Source organism: Hibiscus syriacus, unplaced genomic scaffold (assembly GCF_006381635.1).
Source record: "Hibiscus syriacus cultivar Baekdansim isolate YM2019G1 unplaced genomic scaffold, ASM638163v2 tig00116951_pilon, whole genome shotgun sequence".
NCBI classification, from domain to species: Eukaryota; Viridiplantae; Streptophyta; class Magnoliopsida; order Malvales; family Malvaceae; genus Hibiscus; species Hibiscus syriacus.
The window spans coordinates 6166803-6187581 of record NW_024063482.1 but is presented as its reverse complement, the minus strand read 5'-3'; the positions used below and the strand labels follow the sequence as shown (position 1 = coordinate 6187581).

General features: G+C 36.3%; 2 protein-coding genes across 2 annotated transcripts; one reads left to right on the top strand and one right to left on the bottom strand.

Moving 5' to 3' along the window:
• Nucleotides 1-952: 952 nt before the first annotated feature.
• Nucleotides 953-14464, top strand: LOC120189100 (E3 ubiquitin-protein ligase BRE1-like 1). Its single transcript, XM_039192437.1, has 19 exons — nucleotides 953-1371; nucleotides 2243-2404; nucleotides 2545-2626; nucleotides 2876-3106; nucleotides 3195-3350; nucleotides 3745-3938; nucleotides 4021-4104; nucleotides 4197-4316; nucleotides 4417-4603; nucleotides 4687-4847; nucleotides 4966-5037; nucleotides 5140-5216; nucleotides 5531-5725; nucleotides 6099-6171; nucleotides 6259-6345; nucleotides 13402-13539; nucleotides 13616-13818; nucleotides 13912-14077; nucleotides 14321-14464. Exons 1-19 carry the CDS (start codon nucleotides 1261-1263, stop codon nucleotides 14450-14452), a joined length of 2631 nt encoding a protein of 876 aa, XP_039048368.1. The 5' UTR covers nucleotides 953-1260; the 3' UTR covers nucleotides 14453-14464.
• A 2307-nt stretch (nucleotides 14465-16771) lies between these two features.
• Nucleotides 16772-17378, bottom strand: LOC120188650. Its single transcript, XM_039192061.1, has 2 exons — nucleotides 17110-17378; nucleotides 16772-17006 (listed from the first exon to the last, which is right to left on the bottom strand). Exons 1-2 carry the CDS (start codon nucleotides 17338-17340, stop codon nucleotides 16932-16934), a joined length of 306 nt encoding a protein of 101 aa, XP_039047992.1. The 5' UTR covers nucleotides 17341-17378; the 3' UTR covers nucleotides 16772-16931.
• Nucleotides 17379-20779: the final 3401 nt, after the last annotated feature.

Genomic DNA, 20779 nt, shown 5'->3' with positions numbered 1-20779 from the left:
CGGACACGTGTCAGATACCGGTATACGACGGACACCGAGTATTTCCCATATTTTTTAAAATGATCTTATGTATATTTGACTATTCATATTTTGTTTCATGTTTGAATATACGGTAGACGTGTGTTAAGATACATATAATTATAGGTAAAATTCTTGTGCAGGTCCTTGTATTATAGCACTGATATCATTTTGATCCCTGTTCTTTAGAAATACAAGCAAAATGATTATTTAAACTATGGTGTGACATGTTAACTCGATTTATTGTTAGAAAGCACAAAACATTTGCATTTAACAAACGGATGATGTATGGAATTAACAAGTAGATAACATATGGAATTACGTCGGGTTTAATGCAATTATTTGAGGTTTTTCTAAGATACTATTTAAAAAATATAATGTCATATTCTAAATCAATATCACACTATTTAATTTAATTTTAAAAGATGGAGTGTTTTTAGTTTAATTGGTATCATTGTCGATGTAATATACAAGACAGTATGAGATTGAACATATTTAAGAGTTCAATATCCTCCTTTTTATGGGTTGAGAGGGATTTGGGTAATCTAACATAAAATATACAAATGACCACTAATCATGTTAAAATGATTTTTTAACGACCATTGTGTAATAGTTTAATAAATCCATTGAACATTTATAATAATTTGACAAAATTTAATAATCATTTTATAACTATCCGAGAAATTTAATAATTTTTAAAATTTAACTGACAAAAAAATCACTCCAATATAATTAATGACCATTTGTATATTTCACCGAAAATTGAATCATAGATACTACTTGAACCGATAATTTATAAAATCAATGAACAAAAAGGATTCCATTTTTTCGATACTACCCTTCTAACATTAACGTAATTTCAGACTTGTTTATTGAATACCCCTCCAGCCTCTCTCAGTTTTCTTGCTGTGTTTTGAGAGGGAGAAAAGTAAGGGGAGAAAGAAAGGAAGTGCAACGACAACTCTTGTTATTATTATTATTTTATTCAGAAACAAAGTAATCTCGTTGTTTCCGATTACAGTTTATATAAAACTAATTGGTTTTAGATCTTTCAAATTGAGGAATTAGGGTTTTCGAACGGATTTGATTGGTATAGGGTTTTGTTAAAAGGCCATTTATTCTCTCTTTTTTATCAGGTGCCGATTATGATCGTTGGGGTGGGTGTTTTTGCTTGGATTTTGATGTGAAGAAATGTTGGATTGGGTGGGTTTGTAGGGTTTGTGAGTTTTGAGGGTTCGTTCAATGGGGAGTACTGGTGAAGCTGACCGAAAACGGCGTGACTTTAGCTCCAAATCACCCACTGCTGTTGCCTCAAAGAAGCAACCATTATCGCCAATTTCTGAGGAGAAGAAGGTAAGGTCTTCGTTGCTCCTTTTTTTTTTGGGTTTCCGATTTTAAGTATTTGGTGGAATATTTATACTTGTGCTGTTGCTTGTTATTTCTTAAATTTCAAATTGAAAAAATTAAATAAAAATCACTTAATTCCTGACTTTGGTCTCTCTTATGTATCAAAATTGGAATTGCCATTTTTATTATATTTTTTCTACTTGCATATTCTTTTATGGAATCAAATTGATGTATGTTGGTATAAGGGTTGGAGCTTAATGATTGGTTTGATTCTTAGGTTTTTTTTATTATTTAATTTGATTATGGATTTTGCAGGTTTGTTGTTTGCTGCTATTGCTACATACCCCCTCCCCCCTCTTCCCGTCGATCTCTTTTACCTCACTTTAGTTGTATGCTTTACCTTTTTCGAAGTCCTTTGATATACCCGGACTTGAATGTGGAAGATATTATGTTTTCTGGAAGAAGATTTTGATTGGGTATGGGTAAATTGTTTTTTCTGTTGAAACATTGAAGTTAGACCGTATATATATATGTATGTATGTATGTATAATATATTTTTATGTTGATGAAATAACTTCCTCTAGGACGTTAGCATTGTTAGTTATGGGGCACATTATTGTTTGCCGGAAATAGTCATATTATATAAGTTTTTTTTTACTTGTGCCCGTGTATATTTGTGCTTTTGAATAGTGATGTCATTTTGCATTTTATACTTATATTCTGGGATGTTGAATGCTGTATTACGATTTTTTTGGGGAAAATAATTCATCTGTTTATGAGTTGGTTGCCAAACGAAATTCTTTCTTTTTTATAGTTCTGTTTTTTGAACGTTCTCCTAATGCTTCCATCCATTTTGTTTTTTGGGGGTATGATGCAGCTTGATACTGCAGTTTTACAATTTCAGAATCAAAAGCTTGTACAAAAGCTAGAGGCTCAGAAGGTCGAGTATTCTACTCTTGAGAACAAGTTCATTCAGCTGAAAGAGAAACAAAATCCATACGATTCTATATTGAAAGTGGTGAATAAATCTTGGAATGCAGTAAGTCCCTGTTGAATTGTTAGACAATTTTATGCATTTTCTGCTGATTAAGGAAAGATTAGAATCATATTTTATACCTTCTAGGTTTTGTTTTGTTTAAACTGCTTGATGGGAAATTGACATTATTTCTTTTCCAATAGCTGATTACTGACTTGGAATCAAGTTCCACCCACACAAGAAAGTCTAGTGGGCAGGATGTTGGAAGTACACAAGTTGCAAAAGGTGAGAACCGTTTGTCATGCTTTGGTATTTATTTGTTTATTTATCTATTATTGTTGTGGCCTCTTTTAATGAACTGTTACCATAATTCCAAGGTCAATACTTTCTGTCTTGTTATAACTTCTAAGGTTGAGCTAAATTTGGGAGTTTTGATCTCTAGTAGTTTTATATGGTTCTTCCATTGACTGTCTTTGGCTTCTAATTATTTTTCAAGTTTGCTTGCTAAGAAGAGGCTTTTTCATTTCTATGTAGACGTGCCTCCATGTTTGACTGAGGATGCTTTTCTTAGCCGACTTATGGAGACGGGTGCAACTGAAAGCTCCTCTTCTAATAATTGCCCCGAGCAAATTAAAGAAGATGGAGAACATACTGCTTCTGAAAAGACTAGGAACATTTTACACAATATATTAGTTTCCATTGATGACTTATGGTGCCTAAAGGATGGGTTATATGCTGCAGCTCGGAAAGAGCTTCAGAATGATGGTATGTACAACATAAACTCCCCCCCCTTTCTTTTACTTTTTACGGTAGTTATTGCTCAGTTAACTGTATGCATGTCTATTTATGCTAGGCTCATGCAGGCAGATGGAAGAGCTGGAATCAGAAGTTAAAAATTTGAGAACTGCAATTTCTGATATTCATTTGAAACACAAATCATTGTCGAGACAACTGCAGAGCCATAGAGATGCCGATGCAAAAAATAAAGCTGTGCTTAAACGGCTGAAAGGTAATTTGTATATGTGATCAGACAAGTTGTTTTGCCCTGATGATGAAGTGGTTACTACATTATCAGTTGCCTAGATGTCACATTTATAAGTTACCACCTAAGCAGTTTTCGCATTCATATATGTTTTTAATTCCTCTATGATACCATAATCTTGCACGCATGTGGTAGCAAACTAAAATCAGTACTTATGCATGCAAATTCATGTAATCCACACAATTCTTTCACCTTAGAGAAACTGCTATCTCCCTCCAATACTGTGGATAGGCTAATCAATGGGTGCTAACCCTTTCGCTGTGGTTCAATTCAAATGCCAGTTAATTAACAAGCTAGGAAATGTCATTAAGGTATCTGCAAGTTTGACCGGCTCTGTTTGCTACTTTTTCCTTTTTTGAAGGTGAATTGGAGGGTGCAGTTGCAGAATTGCAGGAAAGTAACTGCAAATTGTCAGCTCTTAAAGCAGAAAGAGATGCAACAAATGGGGCATTTTTTCCTGTCTTAAAACTAGGCAGTAAGCACGTTTGTGGTGATAAAGTCAAAGATAAGCATAGAGATCTGCATGAGATGGAATCTGCCCTTAAAGAACTGTCGGTAAATCTTTTTTTCCCTTCGAGTTATCTTGTGAAATTTCTAAATCTGAAAGTTGATGCAATGATCTATTTGAGATGCACAGGAACAAGCATCTTCTCGACTGACAGAGCTAAAAAGTCTTCATGAAGAAAGAATAAAAATATTGCTGCAGTTATCGAATTTGCAGGTCTGCTTTTTTAAGTCATTATTTTATTTTTCATTTTCCAACTTGCCATTCTACTTAAGTCGTATTTTTTGAATGGGGGTTCTGATTGACAGAACACGTTGAAGAGTGTAAAGTGTATTTCTTCTTCCCCAGCATTCCTTTTGGTGAAAGATCAACTAGAAAAGTCAAAGTCAGAAGTCTCCCATTATCAAGGTTTATTTGAGAAACTTCAGGTTGTTACTGGTCGGTAGTTTCATTTATGCCTTTTTCTGTAATTTTGTGGAGGACTTCAAATTCCAATGCTAACTTTAACTTCCCTCTTAAAACTTTTAGGTTGAGAAAGATAACCTGGCTTGGAGAGAAAAGGAGTTGAATATAAAGAATGATATAGCTGATGTTCTTCAGAGATCTTTGGCAGTTTCTAATTCTCGAGCTTCTTATCTTGGGGCAGAGATAGAGAGGCAAATTGATGAAAGAAAGAGGATAGAAGCTAAGTTGGAAGAGGCATCTAGAGAACCAGGTATGTTTAGGAACATAAATGTTGTTTTCATCTTATCACTGTTCATTTGCTGAAAATCAGTTTAAAATACATTCAAATTTCAGGAAGGAAGGAAATAATTGCAGACTTTCAAAGCTTGCTTTCTTCATTTCCCGAGGCAATGAGTTCAATGCAGAGCCAATTAGGCAAGTACAAAGAGGCTGCTGCGGATATTCATTCTCTCCGGGCTGATGTTCAATCTCTTTCCAACATTCTTGATAGGAAGGTTTGTACTTCTGCAAGTTGTCTGGTTATTCCCACTATTGCTTAAAGGCCTTAAAGATACTTTTTTCATTTTGCTAGAATGATTTGTTAAGAATTCTTAAATAATTATTTATGAACAGGCTAAAGAATGTGAGAATTTATCTGTCAGATCTGCTGAACAAGTTGCTGATATTCGTAAGTTGCAAGCCATGGTATGATTGGTTAATTCACCCCTTTCAGTCTCCAAGATTTTCCCCCTCTGTGAGAAGGAAAATCAATTGATTAGATATTGTTTTTGTTTTCATTTATTACAGGTCCAGGATTTGAAGGACAGTGATGTGGAGATGAAATTGATATTGGAGATGTATAGACGTGAGTTTACTGATTCAAGGTCAGATAATCTAATACAAGGTGCATTCTTTTGTAACTTCTGCTATCTTTGAGAAACCTATCACAGAATTCCTCTCTTCAGTGCTGCTTGGAGCTGGACTAGGCTTTGTTTCTTTAATGTAATTTTGTTCTTAACTGGAAATTTTTAGCAGCAAAGGGACAGGAGAATGTCAGCATATCTTATGTTATTATTGGTTATGATGTGCTACCTCTGGTTATATTGTGCTATAATTGAAGTTCTGATCTTGCTACCCTTGATATTGTTCTTCTTGATGCTTAGCTCCAGATTCTAACTTCTCTTTTCCGTCATTGCAGAGATATTTTGGAAGAGAGAGATTCAGAATACAAGGCACGGGCTCATGTTCAAAGTTTGAAATCTTGCCTCGATGAGCATAATTTGGAATTGCGTGTTAAGACAGCTAATGAAGCCGAAGCAATGTCCCAGCAAAGGTTGGCCACTGCAGAAGCTGAAATTGCTGAATTGCGACACAAACTGGAGGCTTCTAAGAGGTTAAAGTTTACCCCGTTTTTCTTTTTATTTATATTATACTATCAGACCCTATTAATGCCACTATTTGATGTCACCAATTCAAATTTCTTTTTTTAACATTACCTTTTCTTTTGGAGGCAGATGTAATCTAAAATCTTTCCTGCAAATCAGCGAATGTTATATCTGGCATTAGGCAAATGTTTTTTTTTTGTGTCTAGACAATTCCACATAAAGTGTTCTGTTGAAATTCTCCTTAACCAGAATGTATGTTTACTGGGAGTCGGACACTTGGTGCTTGTGACACTTGGTGCTTGTGTTGTTGCTACCTTCATTATCAAACAATGTGTTTATGAGAGAAGCTAGTGAAAAGTTCTAATGATATTGTTATTTCAGGGCAAAAGCTAGGCTTTCTGATGCCTTAAAATTAAAAAATGAAGAAAATGAGGCTTACTTATCTGAAATAGAGGTTAGTTTTTTTGTCATTTAATCTTGTTTCTGCCTTCGGTACTATCTTGATTTTTTTCATAAGGCTGTTAGTTTGGTTTTCCCTCAGTCAATTGGACAGGCATATGATGACATGCAAACACAAAACCAGCAGCTATTGCAGCAAATTACAGAACGAGATGACTATAACATCAAGGTAATTAATTATTTGGTATATTATATTTGGAGATCCCGTTAGAAGTTTAATCGATTTTATGTCTCTTGATAATTTATTTGTCTAGTTATAATTGATTTTAATGCCTTTTCAAATATTAAGTTCATACTCTAAAAATTCAAAGATGAGAGAGAGTGTCAGAGAGAAAACTGGAGAGAGAGAGAGTATCTTAGGTTTTCAGTCCTCCGGCGAGGATTGGACGATGTTTGTGGATAATCTGAGCAAAAGAGTCTCTTGGAAAACAGTGAAGGAAATTTTTCAACAACAGGGTCGTGTACTGCGAGTTTTCATCTCAAGTAGTTCTAGCAAACCGAACTATAGTAATCATACGTTTGCTTTCGTTCAGTTTGCAAAGGAGGAAGGATTGAAGAAGGCGGTGGAAAATGTCAATGGTATTTGGATTGATGGAAAGAAAATATATGTTGGGGTAGCTAAGTATAAGAAGCAGAGACCTCGCCAAGTGGACAGCAGAAATTTCATAAGGGAAGAAGATACGTTGTATAAGGGAGGATATTGGAGAAGAAAAGTTGATCATGAGTCCTTTAATCGATTGAGAGATGAAAGATCATATAAGGATGCATTAGTCTCCAATGCTGGGTTGAGGGAAGATTAGGTGAGCAAAGAAAATAGGATGGGGATTCTTAGGAAGAAATCGGGGCTGAGGAACTTGTGGGAGATGCACATTCCCTCGGATGAATCGGATTGGGTGAAAAGATCATTGACAGGGATCATTAAAACACACTTTGATTTGGAGCTAGTGATGAAGGGTCTGGCGAGTGATGGGATCAAAGTCAAGTTAGCCAAATGGGGTTACGCAAGAAACACTTGCATTTTAACCTTTGCTTCAGTGGAGGAATTAAAGGAGGCGTGGTCGAGATTGGAGATATTATCATTTTGGTTTGAATGGCTTGATATGCTTCTGAATGAGGAAGGCTTACCGATGTCATTTTGCTCGGTTGAATTAGTTGGAGTTCCGTTATTATGTTGGAATGTCCTGTTTCTGGAAAAACTTGTTTCAAGGTGGGGGAAGCTGATTTGCATTCAAGATTCGACGGCTAGAAGAGAGGATATGGCGGTTGCAAGGGCATTGTTGAGAGTGGCCAGTCCTTTTGATATACCGGAAACAATTACACTTGGATCGTATGGGAGATCTTATTTGGTTAAAATTAATGTGGGCTCGGTTTATTTGAAACATAATGGTTTTTCAGCAGTGAATTCAGCGGTGGACGGCGGTGGAGCGTACAGTGAATTTGTAGCATCAGAGGAGGGAGATGATCGGTACTCAGGAGGGGTTGGTAGGTCAGACATATTAGCTGAGGATACTAGAGGTAGAGTCGACACGTGGTTGGAAGGGGATGTATGTAATGTTGCGGCTGGTGGTTGTGAGGATCAACATTTAATGGGGAAGGTAGATGAAGGTCAACCCAGTGGAGAAAGGGTGTTAGAACTACCAGAGGAAAATTTGAATTTAAGAGGGGAATATCTGGGCCTCGGGTTGAGGAATAATATATGTTATAGTAGTGAAAAAGCATAGTCAGACGACTTTAGTGAGCCCACCCCAATTAATACAAGACTCTCTCCAACTGGGCCAGCTGTTAACTTAATAGAATTGGGCTATGGTAAACAGATAGATCCTCGGGTGGACATTCCAAGTGATCTTCAGCAAACTGATTTGGAGAAATCAAACTTGCAGATTTTGGTTCTTGCTAAGCTTGACTCTATTTTAAAAAGGAATACTGGAGAATCAAATGTCAGAATTCAGTCACATTGTAGAGGGCTTTCTAAAAATAATAATTCTGAAGGGATAGAGGAAGAAGTTGAACTGGACAAAGAAGTTAGAAGTATAGAGGAAACAGAGGTGGAAAGGGAACTCGTACCAGTTCAAAAGGTTGGAATTCAGGTGTTGGGAGCCAATCAGGAGTCTGTCACAAATGGTTTAAGGAGTTGGAGTCCTCTGGACCTCTTGTCTGGAAGTTTGTGTGGTAGGAACGTCCCAGTAGGAAGGTGGAAAAGAGGATTTGTATCTAGAGTATATAGAAGATCTAGGGTAAGAAAGGTGTGGCATAATCCGAGCAGAAAAGATGAGGGACTTAAAATAAGGGAGTTGATTGTTCAAAATAGGAATATTCTAATCCCTAGTTTGAGCAGACAATCATATCTAAATTCCTTAGTGGAAGGGGCCAATTCCATTAATGAGGAATTTGGTGTTCCTCAGATTTCAGAAGTGGGTATTGCTCAACATTCAGGGAATGTAGAAGAGTTCTCCACTGGATATATACCTGGTTCTATGCCAGGGAGAGTGAGTAGAAGTAGGAGAAGGCTTTTGATCAGAGAAGCTTTGGATGTGGTTAGTTTCCCTACTGTTTATTTTTCAACATTCTCGTTGTTTTTGGAGGAGGCTTTGGCTACATGGGAAGTCAGCAAAATACTGGGGATATCTTTTAAAGAGGGGAAGAAGGCTTTTCTAGACAAAATTATAAATTTTGAGGAGGGATTGGCCAAAAGTATGGAACGGGGGAATTCAGGGGATTAGTGTTCTTTTGTTGACTAGCTTAAAGGTTTTGGTGTTGAATTTCTCGTTATGATAAATGTCAACATAATTTCATGGAATGTAAGGGGTTTTGGAAAAAAGAAAAAATCAAGAGCTGTAGCTAATTTGGTGAAGAGGAATAAGCCGGACTTTCTTCTAATTCAAGAAACAAAACTAGAAAGTGTTTCTTTGGCTTTAAGAAGAATGATAGGGGGGAGTTTTCTTAAAGGAGGTATTGTTGTTCCAACAGTGGGATCTGCAGGTGGATTAATGATTATGTGGAATGAAAATGATTTTGTAGTCTCAAACAACCTCTTAAATGGCAGATTCATAGCAGTCTTTGGGAAGTTCAGAAATTCAAGTGAAGAGTGTGTGATTATAAATGTTTATGGTCCATCAATTGAAGCAGAAAATGAAGATTTTTTCAGGGAACTGTTGGAGTTTGTCTGCCCAAAATTTGTTAGTGTGTATCGGGGGAGATTTTAACGTGTATCTCAATCCGGATGAGAAGTTGGGCAAGTCCCAAAACTGGCATTCTATTGATTTATTTGGAAACTTCTTACAGCAATCAAACTTAATCGATTTTTGGTTTAGAAAGGTATATTAATGAACTGGATTGTAAAGCTCAAGGTGGAATTCTCTCGAAGCAGGAGTGGGATCAGTTAAGGCAGTGTAGAACTAATCTCTGGAGGCTGTATAGAATCGAAGAAAGCATTTGGTTTCAGAAGTCAAGGACTAGATGGATTAAAGACGGGGATAGAAACACAAGGTTTTTTCCATCTGTCTGCACTAAACAGAAGCTAAAGAAATGAAATTTTAAGCTTGAAGATAAATGGGAATGTGGTTTCAGATCCTCAACAGTTAAAGTTACATATTTTTGAATTTTTTAAGGCAGTCTACAACTCCAATTCAACAATGGAAGTGGAGGACTTACTTCTGGAATTTGCTAAGCTGTCAGGGGAACAGTCTAACAAACTTGAAGAGCAATTCTTAGAACAGGAAATTTGGCAGGCTATAGCTTCATCAGACAGCTCTAAAGCTCCAGGACCCGGATGGTTTCACAATGGGTTTCTTTAAAAAATGCTGGCCAAGTTTAAAGGAACACGTGTTGAAATTTTTTGAAGATTTCTATTTTGGAAGGAAATGGGAGCATGGTGTAAATCATGCTTTTATCACACTTATTCCGAAGAAGCTAAATCCGGACAGTGTAGAGGAGTTTAGACCAATCAGCCTTGTAGGCAGTTTATACAAAATCATCTCTAAAGTTTTATCGAAGAGACTGAGTTGTTGTGTTGGTGATATTATTAGTCAATCTCAGTTTGCTTTTATACCGGGGAGACAGCTGTTAGATTGTGTTTTTATAGCAAATGAAGGGATTGATTACTGGAGAAAACAAGGGTTACAAGGGGTTGTCTTCAAAGTAGATTTTCGTAGAGCTTATGATTCTGTGAAATGGCCAATTTTAATCAGAGTAATGTCAGAGATGGGTTTTGGCAAGAGATGGTTGTCGTGGATATCTCAGTGTATATCAACAGCTTCAATCTCGGTTCTTGTAAATGGGTCTCCCTCGGAAGAGTTTCCTATGGCCAAAGGACTTAGGCAAGGGTGCAGTTTATCTCCGTTACTGTTTAACATTGTAGGTGAGCTGCTTCATTTGATGATAACTAAAGCAGTAGACAGGGGTCTGTTTCAAGGCTTTGTTATTGGGAAATCTGAAAACTCTGTTCGGTTGTCACATCTCCAATTTGTTGATTACTTGTTCATTTTCTGTCAAGCTTCTCTCTCCCAGATTAAAAATGTCAAGAGAGTGTTGAGGATTTTTAGTATTATGACAGGGTTGCATCTAAATCTAGCTAAGAGCAAGCTGTTTGGTATTAATGTGGAAGAGGAAGTTTTAACAGAGTGGGCATTAGCAGTGGCCTGTTCAGTGGGTTCCTTTCCAACAGATTACTTGGGACTTCCTCTCGGTGCTAAGAAAAACTCAGAAGCTCTATGGGATCCAGTTTTCAAGAATTTTAGCTCCAAACTTGCCGGCTAGAAAGCTTCTTGTCTCTCTTTGGCTGGCAGGACAGTTTTATTAAAGTCGGTGCTAACTTCCTTACCAATATTCTTCTTATCACTTTTTAGAATGCCTTGCATTATTGGTAAGAAGCTCAATTCATTAATGGCCAGATTTTTATGGGGGGTAATGAGGAAAAAAAGAGGATACACTGGGTTAATTGGAAATCAGTTTGCAAGCCTCTGAATTCTGGTGGTCTCGGTGTTCTTGATGTGAATCATTCTAATCGGGCTCTTTTGGGAAAATGGGTGTGAAAGTTTGCTAATGAAAAGAATACTTTGTGGAAAAGTGTGTTATGTTGCAGACACAAGGTTAGTTGTAATTCCATGTCTATTAGCAAGGTGTTTACGCCCAAATCTTCTTGGATTTTGAGAGGTATTGCTAACAATTTCTTGAAGAACGACTCTGAGGGTGAATGTATCAGATCACACTCTAAGTTGAAAGTGGGGAATGGAAAGTCTATTTCATTTTGGACAGATACATGGGCTGACGAGTTTCCTTTAAAAAATATTTTCCCTAGAATGTATGTGCTGTCTACAAACAGATGGGGTAAGGTTGCTGAGTTTGGCTGTTTTGATTCGAATGATTGGGTGTGGAACGTCGAAACCAGAAGGAATTTGTGTGACTGGGAATTGGAGCAGTGGCTGGAATTGATGACAAAAATGAATGACTTTAAACTGACAGAATCAGTAGAAGACTTTCTTTCTTGGTCTGCAAGTGGGGATGGAATGTTTTCAGTAAAATCTTGTAGAAATGCACTCGGGAAGGTTTCGGGGGGTTCTGATATGTGGTTAAAAGGGGTGTGGCAGGGATTATCTCCTCGTGTTGAAGCTTTCCTGTGGCAGCTAGCTCATCAGAAAGTGACAGTGAGAGAAGAATTGGTGAAAAGAGGAATGCAGCCAGGGGATGAAATTCTTTGTCCGTTTTGTAAGGAACAAGTGGAATTAGTGCAACATTTATTTATTTCATGTGTTGTAGTTTGGGAACTATGGAATAAGTTGGAAAGCTAGGAATGCAATGGTGGCCGAAGGTGCTCCCCTTGATAGGATGTCTCTGTTTTTTATTGCTAGATTCAGGTTATCTAAATGGTTTCTAGCCAAGTACCCTATGTTTCCTATTCAGGAGGATGTGCTGATTGGTGATCCATCTCTTGCAGACGGTATTCAGGCTCTTAATCCTAAGAATGTTCAGGTGATTCGCTGGTTCCCACCCCCTGTTGATTTTTTGAAGATGAATGTTGATGGAGTTGTTAGACTTGATGGCACAAATGGAGGTATAAGAGGTATTTTGAGAGACTGGAACAACAACTCTCTTTTGACTTTTTCAGAAAATATAGGTCAAAGTCCCCCTCCGGTTGTTGAGTTAAAGGCTATTAAGAGAGGAATTGAAATCTATATGTCTTCTTGTTGGGTTACTGTTGGAAGGTTGATTGTGGAAAGTGACTGTAAGTCGGCTGTGGAATGGATATTGACCCCAACTTTGGCCCCTGTTTTTATCTTACCTTTAGTTAAGGAGATTTCATCACTCATCTCGGATAGGGTGCACTCAGTTAGATGGATTCCAAGGGCGTGTAATGGGGAGGCTGATAGTTTAGCAAAGATGGGAATTGGTTGATTGTTAAGCATTATCAGTGGGTTTTATTGTTTGAGTTTTTATGTTTTTGGTTGTTACTTGAGTGGTTAAGTTTGTTGTGTTTTTCAGTTTGGAGTTTTTGTTTAACATTATGTAAGTTCGTATGAGTAATAAAATTTTTAAGGCACTCTTCCTCCCTCTGCAGATTAAGGAGCTGATTCTCAGGCTCCGTTAATCAAGGAGGTGGTTTTTAATGAGGCCTGTTATTCCTATCAAAAAAAAAAAGTTCATACTCTGAAGTGAACAGTTCTGCATATGATCACGGATGCTTACATAACAAATCAAATGATGTTTGATCATGGAATAGAAATTTTCACTTGCAAATCGACACAGAAAACTGACAATTAGAAGAAGCATCATTTCCCTTAAGCATATAAGGAGATAGAACTGGGAAGTTTTGTTTGGTGCTTGGTCTTTCATTTGTCTGTTTGTTGTTGATATGAAGATTCATAGACATTTCCTTGGCCAGTAATCTGCTCATGCATTTATGTAGAATTCTATTGAGATTTTTTAATAGCCTAACCCTCCAAATATAACAGGGCCAAGGATGTTATCAGTCTAATACTGAAATTTGCTAGAAGGGTGATATTAAAACTTGACATTTAATTTAAAGATCAATGAATTTTCTCATCATGAAACTGGGAGAGGTTAATATCTGTGGTTTTGTTAACCTATTCTTGTGAAGGACTTTGGGATCTATGTTCTTTATTCTATTTCTTGACATTTAACTTGTACTTGAAGAGCATCCATGGTCGTCTGTATAGATTTATACACTTGCTCCCCTAGAACTTAATTTTGTTTTAGTGTTCTTTTACAGCTTTTTTTGGAAGGTTTGAGGGCAAAACAGCTTCAAGACACACTACTATTGGAGAAACATGCCATGGAGAAGGAGATTCAGCAAGCCAGTGCATCCCTTGATTTTTATAATATGAAAGCTGCAAGAATTGAGGATCAGGTATGATTATGAATGAGTTATGTTGTATGAAATAAACTTCTAAAGGCATTCAAGCCCTGAGCAATTCCTCTTGCAGCTGAGGTTCTGCTCAGACCAGGTTCAGAAACTTGGAGAAGAAAGGTTTCAGAAGTCAGTGTTGTTGGAAAATACACAAAAGCAATTGTCAGATGTTAGAAGATCATCTCATCAAGCAAGGGATTCACTGGAGGACTCACAATTGAAGATTGAGAAAAGTAGAGCGGCGTTAGTGGAATTGCAGATTGAAATAGAGGGAGAAAGGTAATAGAATATTTTAGTCTTTTATGTTTCCATTTTGTTTTAATGCATAGGGTGAGTTCATGTCTGTTTTTTTACTTCTCATTTGTGTAATAGGTTTAACAAGAAAAGAATTGAGGAAGAATTGGAAGTGGCAAGAAGAAAGTTAGTACATCTTCGAGCAAAGACAGAAGGAAACTCAATGATCGAAAGGCTTCAACAAGAACATAGAGAGTATAGAGAAATACTGAAGTGCAGTATCTGTTTGGACAGACCGAAAGAGGTAAACCGTAAATGTGTGATTCTTTCTTTGCTGACAATTGTATAGGATGCTTCTGTGTCATTTAACTACATTTGACTCTTCATTAAGTACCCTTTCTGACACATCCAGGCATGGATGTGGGGTATGATTCTCCATGTTTGGCACCTAGCTCGAGTTTTAACATAGCTTATAGCTTGTTCATTTCCATTCCAAATTTCCTATCTATTTCCAAATATGCTTATAGATTTTGTGTCCATGCTCCAGGTTGTTATTACAAAATGCTACCACCTCTTCTGCAACCCTTGTGTACAGAAAATCACCGGAAGGCGTCACCGCAAGTGTCCGGTGTGTGCTGCAAGCTTCGGTGCCAATGATGTTAAATCTGTTTATATATGATATTGAAGCTCTCATCAAGACTGCTCGTCCATGGGATTCGGCCTGCATCTTCACATGCATGCACCATCACCAGACATATGAACACCAAGTCACAGGCTCCATGTATTGTTATATTAGAGAGTTGTTAGAAAAGAATCTAGACAGGAACTAGAGGTTCCCTATCCCTATCCCTATCCATTTAGTCGGGTGCAAATCCCCGCAACATTTGCTTGTTTGGTTCCAAGTTGATTGGACTTGATTCTAGAGTATTTTATGATGTTTGCAACTGATTGAATTCCACTGGAATCTTTCAAGTTACTTTTTTCATATTATTCATTTTTTTTATCAAATTATGTATTCTGCTGAAATCTTTTCGGAGCATGGCTCGAGTTTTTGGTCTGCAATAGAGCATGTTGTTAGTATTATTTGTTTTTTTAATGATAGGTTAAGTCAGTGACATGTTGAAGGAAAGTAACTAACCTTTTTATACTTTTATTTATAGGGACTAATGAAACTGATCCTAATTATGTGACTTGATGTAGACCTAACCATTCGTTTTTCTGTATATCGATTGTGCCATAGTTTTTAAGATATTTATATTTATATAAGTTTCAATATGTTAATGATTGATGTTATATTAGACATCAATATTCGAGATATTTATCTATTCGTCGTCGTGTATCTGTATGTGTATTAGACATCAATAAGTTTCGATAATTGTGTATGTTTGTCGTTGTGTATTTGTATTCTTGCTATGGTGGCAGGGACTGCACCATATATGGCATAGACATCACCATTTACAAAGGCTAGTTTATCAAGTGATGCTGTTTCTGCATGCATTGCACTGGAAACATAACAAGTAGCAGCTTCAGCATGTTATAGATTCGTTCGAATTAGTAAAAGTATTAATCTTATTCAAGACCCGATTTGTATTGGCCAGACTGTGCTATATTAGACTGTTTATGATATAATTGGATCAAAACTTTAAAGTATTTATTATATAGAATTGGATCAAACCTGCATACAATGATAATTGGTGGGCTTGGAGGTTGTAGCTTCTGTACAATGTTGCTGTCTTCAAAGAACTGATTCTAGTATCTTCTTTTTAGAGTTTCAATACTATGATACTTGTTACAGGTTTCTTTTTATGGCTTATTCTTGATCCAGTGTCAATCTTAATGGCAATTTAATATCTTCTCCCTATGTTTCATCCGCCCTGATTCAAACACAGTGGCTTTAGCACAAATCAAGTGATCTCGATGATAAAAGAATTGTTATTTCTTGAGGTCTTAGGTTTGAACACTATAGATGTCAGGGGTATGAGTATTAAATGCCGAATGGTTGAGAGTTATCTTTGAATTTTTTTGAAGTTCGAAGTATGATTATGACTATAACTGTTAAAAATACATATTTGAATAACCATCACGGTATCAACATAATTAATCATTACAAAGCATAATTTTTTAATGGACGGCGTGATTACGAGATAATATTTGTTCAGAATTTTTCTTAATAATTGATAATGTATACTCACTTTACAGATGTAGCTGTTTAAACTTAAGACTTTTAGATAAAATAACATTTTTCTTAACCACTGAAATCTCTTGATGAGTTATATTATAAAGCATTAATTAAATTGATAACTGAAATATATCCATATCTAGACCATAATAAATTAGAACAAACCCACATAAGATAACAGTTAAACAAGAATAACGTATGACGAGAACTAACATATAGATTACAAACGGTGGGACTCGAATCAAATAATTCAATGTTCCGGAGTCTCAACCTAGGATTATAAAGTTATTATGAAGAACAAATAACAATAAGCAATGTCATCAATCTAGAAAAATGTTGAGTATATTCATCTCATTCATGCATTCATAATCGACATTTACTTCCAAATTCAACTAATATCATTCATATTTCTAACATACCGGCCAGAGGTATGTTTCTTTTCTAAAAGGATATTCCGAATGTTACCAGAGACTTGCGGACAAACATAGGATTTAATATTAGAATATAAAAATTTAGGAATTTATATTAGAAATTTAGAGTGTGTGGAATTATAAATTTTCAGGGATTGTAATATTAAATAATTAATAAAAATTCAAAGAAAATATCTAGATTATATAAGAATTTGGAAGTTTCGAAAGTATGATCCCACTCCAGCACCCCTCCGTCCATCCTGTTTTAGACAGTTTAACAGGGGGCCAAATTGCATTATTACATATGATTCCCAAGCAACCTGTTAGGGTTATAATTGCAATTCTAAGTTCAGCTTGGATTACATTTGTCTCTTAACAATTTGCTTATCGAGAATGAACAACAGAGACCGATACTGTAAAGTTACTTGTTTGATTATTATTATTTATGATAAACATTGAGAGTTTAAACTGGTAAGGAAAAAAATTGTAATCTAGGTAAATTCAAGGCACTAAATGAAAAGAAAAGTGAAACTCAGAGAGCTCTTCATGAAGGAATGGCAAACAAGGACTTACTTATCCCCAGCCCTCGGACGAATTCCAAGTCCACTTCTGATACTCGCACCCAAATCCATCAGATCTTCGACCTGTTCAAAAAATGAAATCGCAAAACGCAAACGAAAATTGAAGTACAATAATGAAGGTTGAGAGTGAAAATTTGAGGACAGTGGACATCGCATAGATTATTACTTTGTGAATGCCGGAGGCTTTGAGGAAAGCGATGGATGCAGTGGCGGAGGCGCCGAGGAACAGAGAAGCGACGCCGAAGGCTTTGACGGGCATCAAGCGGTGGTCGCCGGAATAACCTTTTCGATACGAAGATACTGCAAATCCGAACTGGGTTACGCTTGCTATGGCCCAATACCAGTGGGTGGCAATGCGGGTTTTATCAATCTCGCCGCCGTTCTCGTCCGCCTTCATTAGTTGTCTCTTTTCCTCCTCTAGACCCGCTTTTGAGCTGCTCCAACTGCTTGCTTGACTGGAGATTATGAATAAGAGATTTAAGTAAAATAAAACAGAGTTTATAAAAAAAAATGCCTTAGATTTCTCGTTAGAATTAGGGTAAAGTATATAAATAGTCCACAAATTTTTAGGACGCTTGCATTTTGGTCACTTAATATTTGAAACTTACAATACAATCATCAAACTTTTAGTTCGTTTTTAGTAAGGTCCATGACGTTACATTCTGTTAATTTTTGCTAACGTGGAACCTAATCCCCGTCAACCCCCTATTAACCCATTTCTTCTTCTTCTCTCACACCTCTGGTTACCCCACCTCCGGTCAGTTGTGGCTCACACCGCCATAATCATCATCACCGACGTCGCCTCTCGGCCACACCCCAATCCTTGATTCATACTCATCGTCCATCGTTCATCCCAAATTACGAGAAGGCCGTTCAAACACCAATCCTTGATCTCCGTCGTCCATCGTCGGTGATCATTAACACTAGCACTTGTAGGAGAACCATCACATTCCGACCAAAACCCCGCTAGCCATTCATCGAGACTCACCTCCGTTCATCGTGGTGAGGGCCCCAAATCTCATCGGAAAATCTTAACGCCCGAGTCCTCATAACATTCCGATCAAAATTCAATCGTTCGTGCCTCCTCACCGTCGTCCCTCATTTGTCCACCGTTGATTAAGAAGAAGAAGGAGAATAATGAGAATAAGAGGAAAAAGAAGAGGGTTAAAGGAGGTGACGAGGTTAGGTGCCACTGTAACATCCCAACAATCGGGTCAATGACTAAAATATAAATTTTGGAAACTTGGTGCTCAATTTCGAAACAGGTAAAAAGTTCAGGGATTTAATTGTAATTTTTGAGCAGGATTGAATTGCAAGGAAGGAGAAATAGAGGGATAAGATGGTCATTTGTAAGAAAATAATTAAATTATGTTATGGTTATATATTAACCCACGTGGAAAGGTGGGAAGCAAATTTAAGCTTCCAGAGTTCTCTTCTCCTCCTTTTTTATTCATACGTGAATGTCTAAGGCAAATGTGAGATTTCTTATTAGTTGATTATTAGTTGAAATTTAAGTTGGGTTTTGTTCTTTAGATTATACTTAAGCTTAAGGAAAGCTTAAATTACCTTAAAATTCAAGGATAAGAGAGTTAGATGGAATTAAAGAAAAGAAGGGAATAAGTTAAATTTTGATAAAAAGATATTAATTAGATTTCAAGACCAAATTTGACTTGTCATTAGTGGAATTAAGAAGTATAAGGTGTTAGAATTGGAATTAGAACATGTTGGAATTTGAGTGTGATTCTTGAATGCCATATAAAGTATAGGATGTTGAGTTTAAAGAAGTGATTATTGAGTAGAAATGAGTTTAAGTGTGTGTATGAAAGTTAGGATTATTAAAGGGGGTGAAAGATGAAGAGTTGAGATGAAAAGAGAGTTAATTTCATGCTTAAAATGGAATTTTTGGGTTGTGTGCATCGATGCATCTTCAATGTGTATCGATGCACTCTCAAATAAATAAACATCGAATGCAATTAGTGCATCGATGCATAAGGAGTGCATCGATGCACCCCCTTAAGATTAAAACATCGAAGGTGATTTTGTGTATCGATGCATGGGTAGTGCATCGATGCACATGTTAAGGGATACATCGATACACTATAGAATGTACCGATACACTTCAATGGGAAATGGAATAAATATTTCTTTCAGTCTAAGAAGTGATATATTATAGTATATCAATTGGATACTGATAGTATAAATACATGATCGTGTAGACATCGATCGAAAGCAAAGTTCGGATAGGTCGTCAGAGTAAGATTCGCAAGAAAAAACAAGAACTTGATAGTGTTCATTGTGACCAGGTGAGTACATGCTATTAAGTGTATGTTATGTTAAGGAATTAAGACTTGCGATGAGTATAATTCCGATATTATGTGATATGAGTACTAAAGCATAAACATGTAGTGATATGGTGCTAGATGTATTGTGTATGAGTAAATGCATATGTCTAATTGTTGAATGCATCTTTATACGTGAACTATGTAAATGCATGTATTTATGATAATAGGTCATATGATCATAAGATATAGGATAAAATATATGTGAAAGTAATATGACTTATATGTGTTTCTATTAGAATGCCATATGATATGTTATGTATGTGATAATTGAATGAAGGGATTGTATGAAAACATGTTGTTGAAAACATTTTTGTGTTTCGATGTAACAAATTATGTTTAAATGAATTTTAAGATTTTACAAATGATTTTCTAAGTATATTCGATTTAATTAATCGAATATCAAAATATTACTCCAAGTCTTTCAAGATCAATTTCAAACCTTACTAAATGTGTAAAATTGTGTTTTATACTTAATATATTTTTGAAACATTTTTCACAGTATTTTGAACCAAAATCAAGCCTAAAAGTCAAATTTTCAAAGTGATGCATCGATGCACCAATCCACGCACCGATGCACCAATCGATGCACTCTGGCTATTTTGAAACATCGAATGCACTTGATGCATCAATGCACTCTTAGTGCACCGATGCACTAAGGGTCCAACGGTCAAAATATTTGAATTTTACACTGATGCACCATGGGTATGCATCGATGCACTGACGCTCTCAATTGCTTTAATTAATTATTTTCACACTTAAACGGCTCTATTGACTCCACTAAGCATCCCCAACATTCAGAATCATTTAAAGGTGTATTTAAACAAGCTTAGAAGCCATTGATCAATAACAATAAACAACAATCAACTAGAATCAAGATATAATCAAAGAGAAAGCATTAAACCTCAAGTTTGAGCATTTTCAAGCCTATTTCATTCAATATTCATTTTTTCTTTCAAGAACACTTATTGTGCTCAATTGTATTATTCTTGAGTGTTCTTTCTTTGTTATAGAATTGTGCAAACATCTTGCCTTGTGAGGATTTTCTTGTAAGTTTGCAAAATTTGTATTATTCTCTTTGGGAGAGAGTGTTCTCAAGAATTTGGGGTATAATTATTGAGGGATTTGTAAGGTTACTCTTTGTCCTCAAAAGAAAGACAAAATAGTGAATTTGTGGAAAATCCTTAGTGTGGATAGCTAAGGTAGTGGACGTAGACTTTGGTTGAGAAAGTCGAACCACTCTAAATCGCTGTGCAAATCTTTTCAATTTTCTACAAAGCTTCCACCGAAATTTTTATTTGCCAATTCACCCCCCTCTTGGCCAACTCCATCGATCGATTAACTCAACACATGTGTTATGAGATAAGAATCAGGACTATGAGCTATGTGAAAAGGCATATAAGTAAAAGTGAAAAACTATGTGATAAGTGAATGTGAATTACATGGAAATATGCTATGTGAAAGTGAACTATGTGCCTATGTGAATATGTGAAAAGA

Coding starts and splice junctions, on each gene's coding strand:
- LOC120189100 (XM_039192437.1), top strand. CDS start 1,261: ATGGGGAGTACTGGTGAAGCTGACCGAAAACGGCGTGACTTTAGCTCC. Junction 4,105..4,196: donor TGCAGTTATCGAATTTGCAG/GTCTGCTTTTTT, acceptor TCTGATTGACAG/AACACGTTGAAGAGTGTAAA. Junction 13,540..13,615: donor CTGCAAGAATTGAGGATCAG/GTATGATTATGA, acceptor TTCCTCTTGCAG/CTGAGGTTCTGCTCAGACCA.
- LOC120188650 (XM_039192061.1), bottom strand. CDS start 17,340: ATGAAGGCGGACGAGAACGGCGGCGAGATTGATAAAACCCGCATTGCC. Junction 17,007..17,109: donor AAGCCTCCGGCATTCACAAA/GTAATAATCTAT, acceptor TTTTTTGAACAG/GTCGAAGATCTGATGGATTT.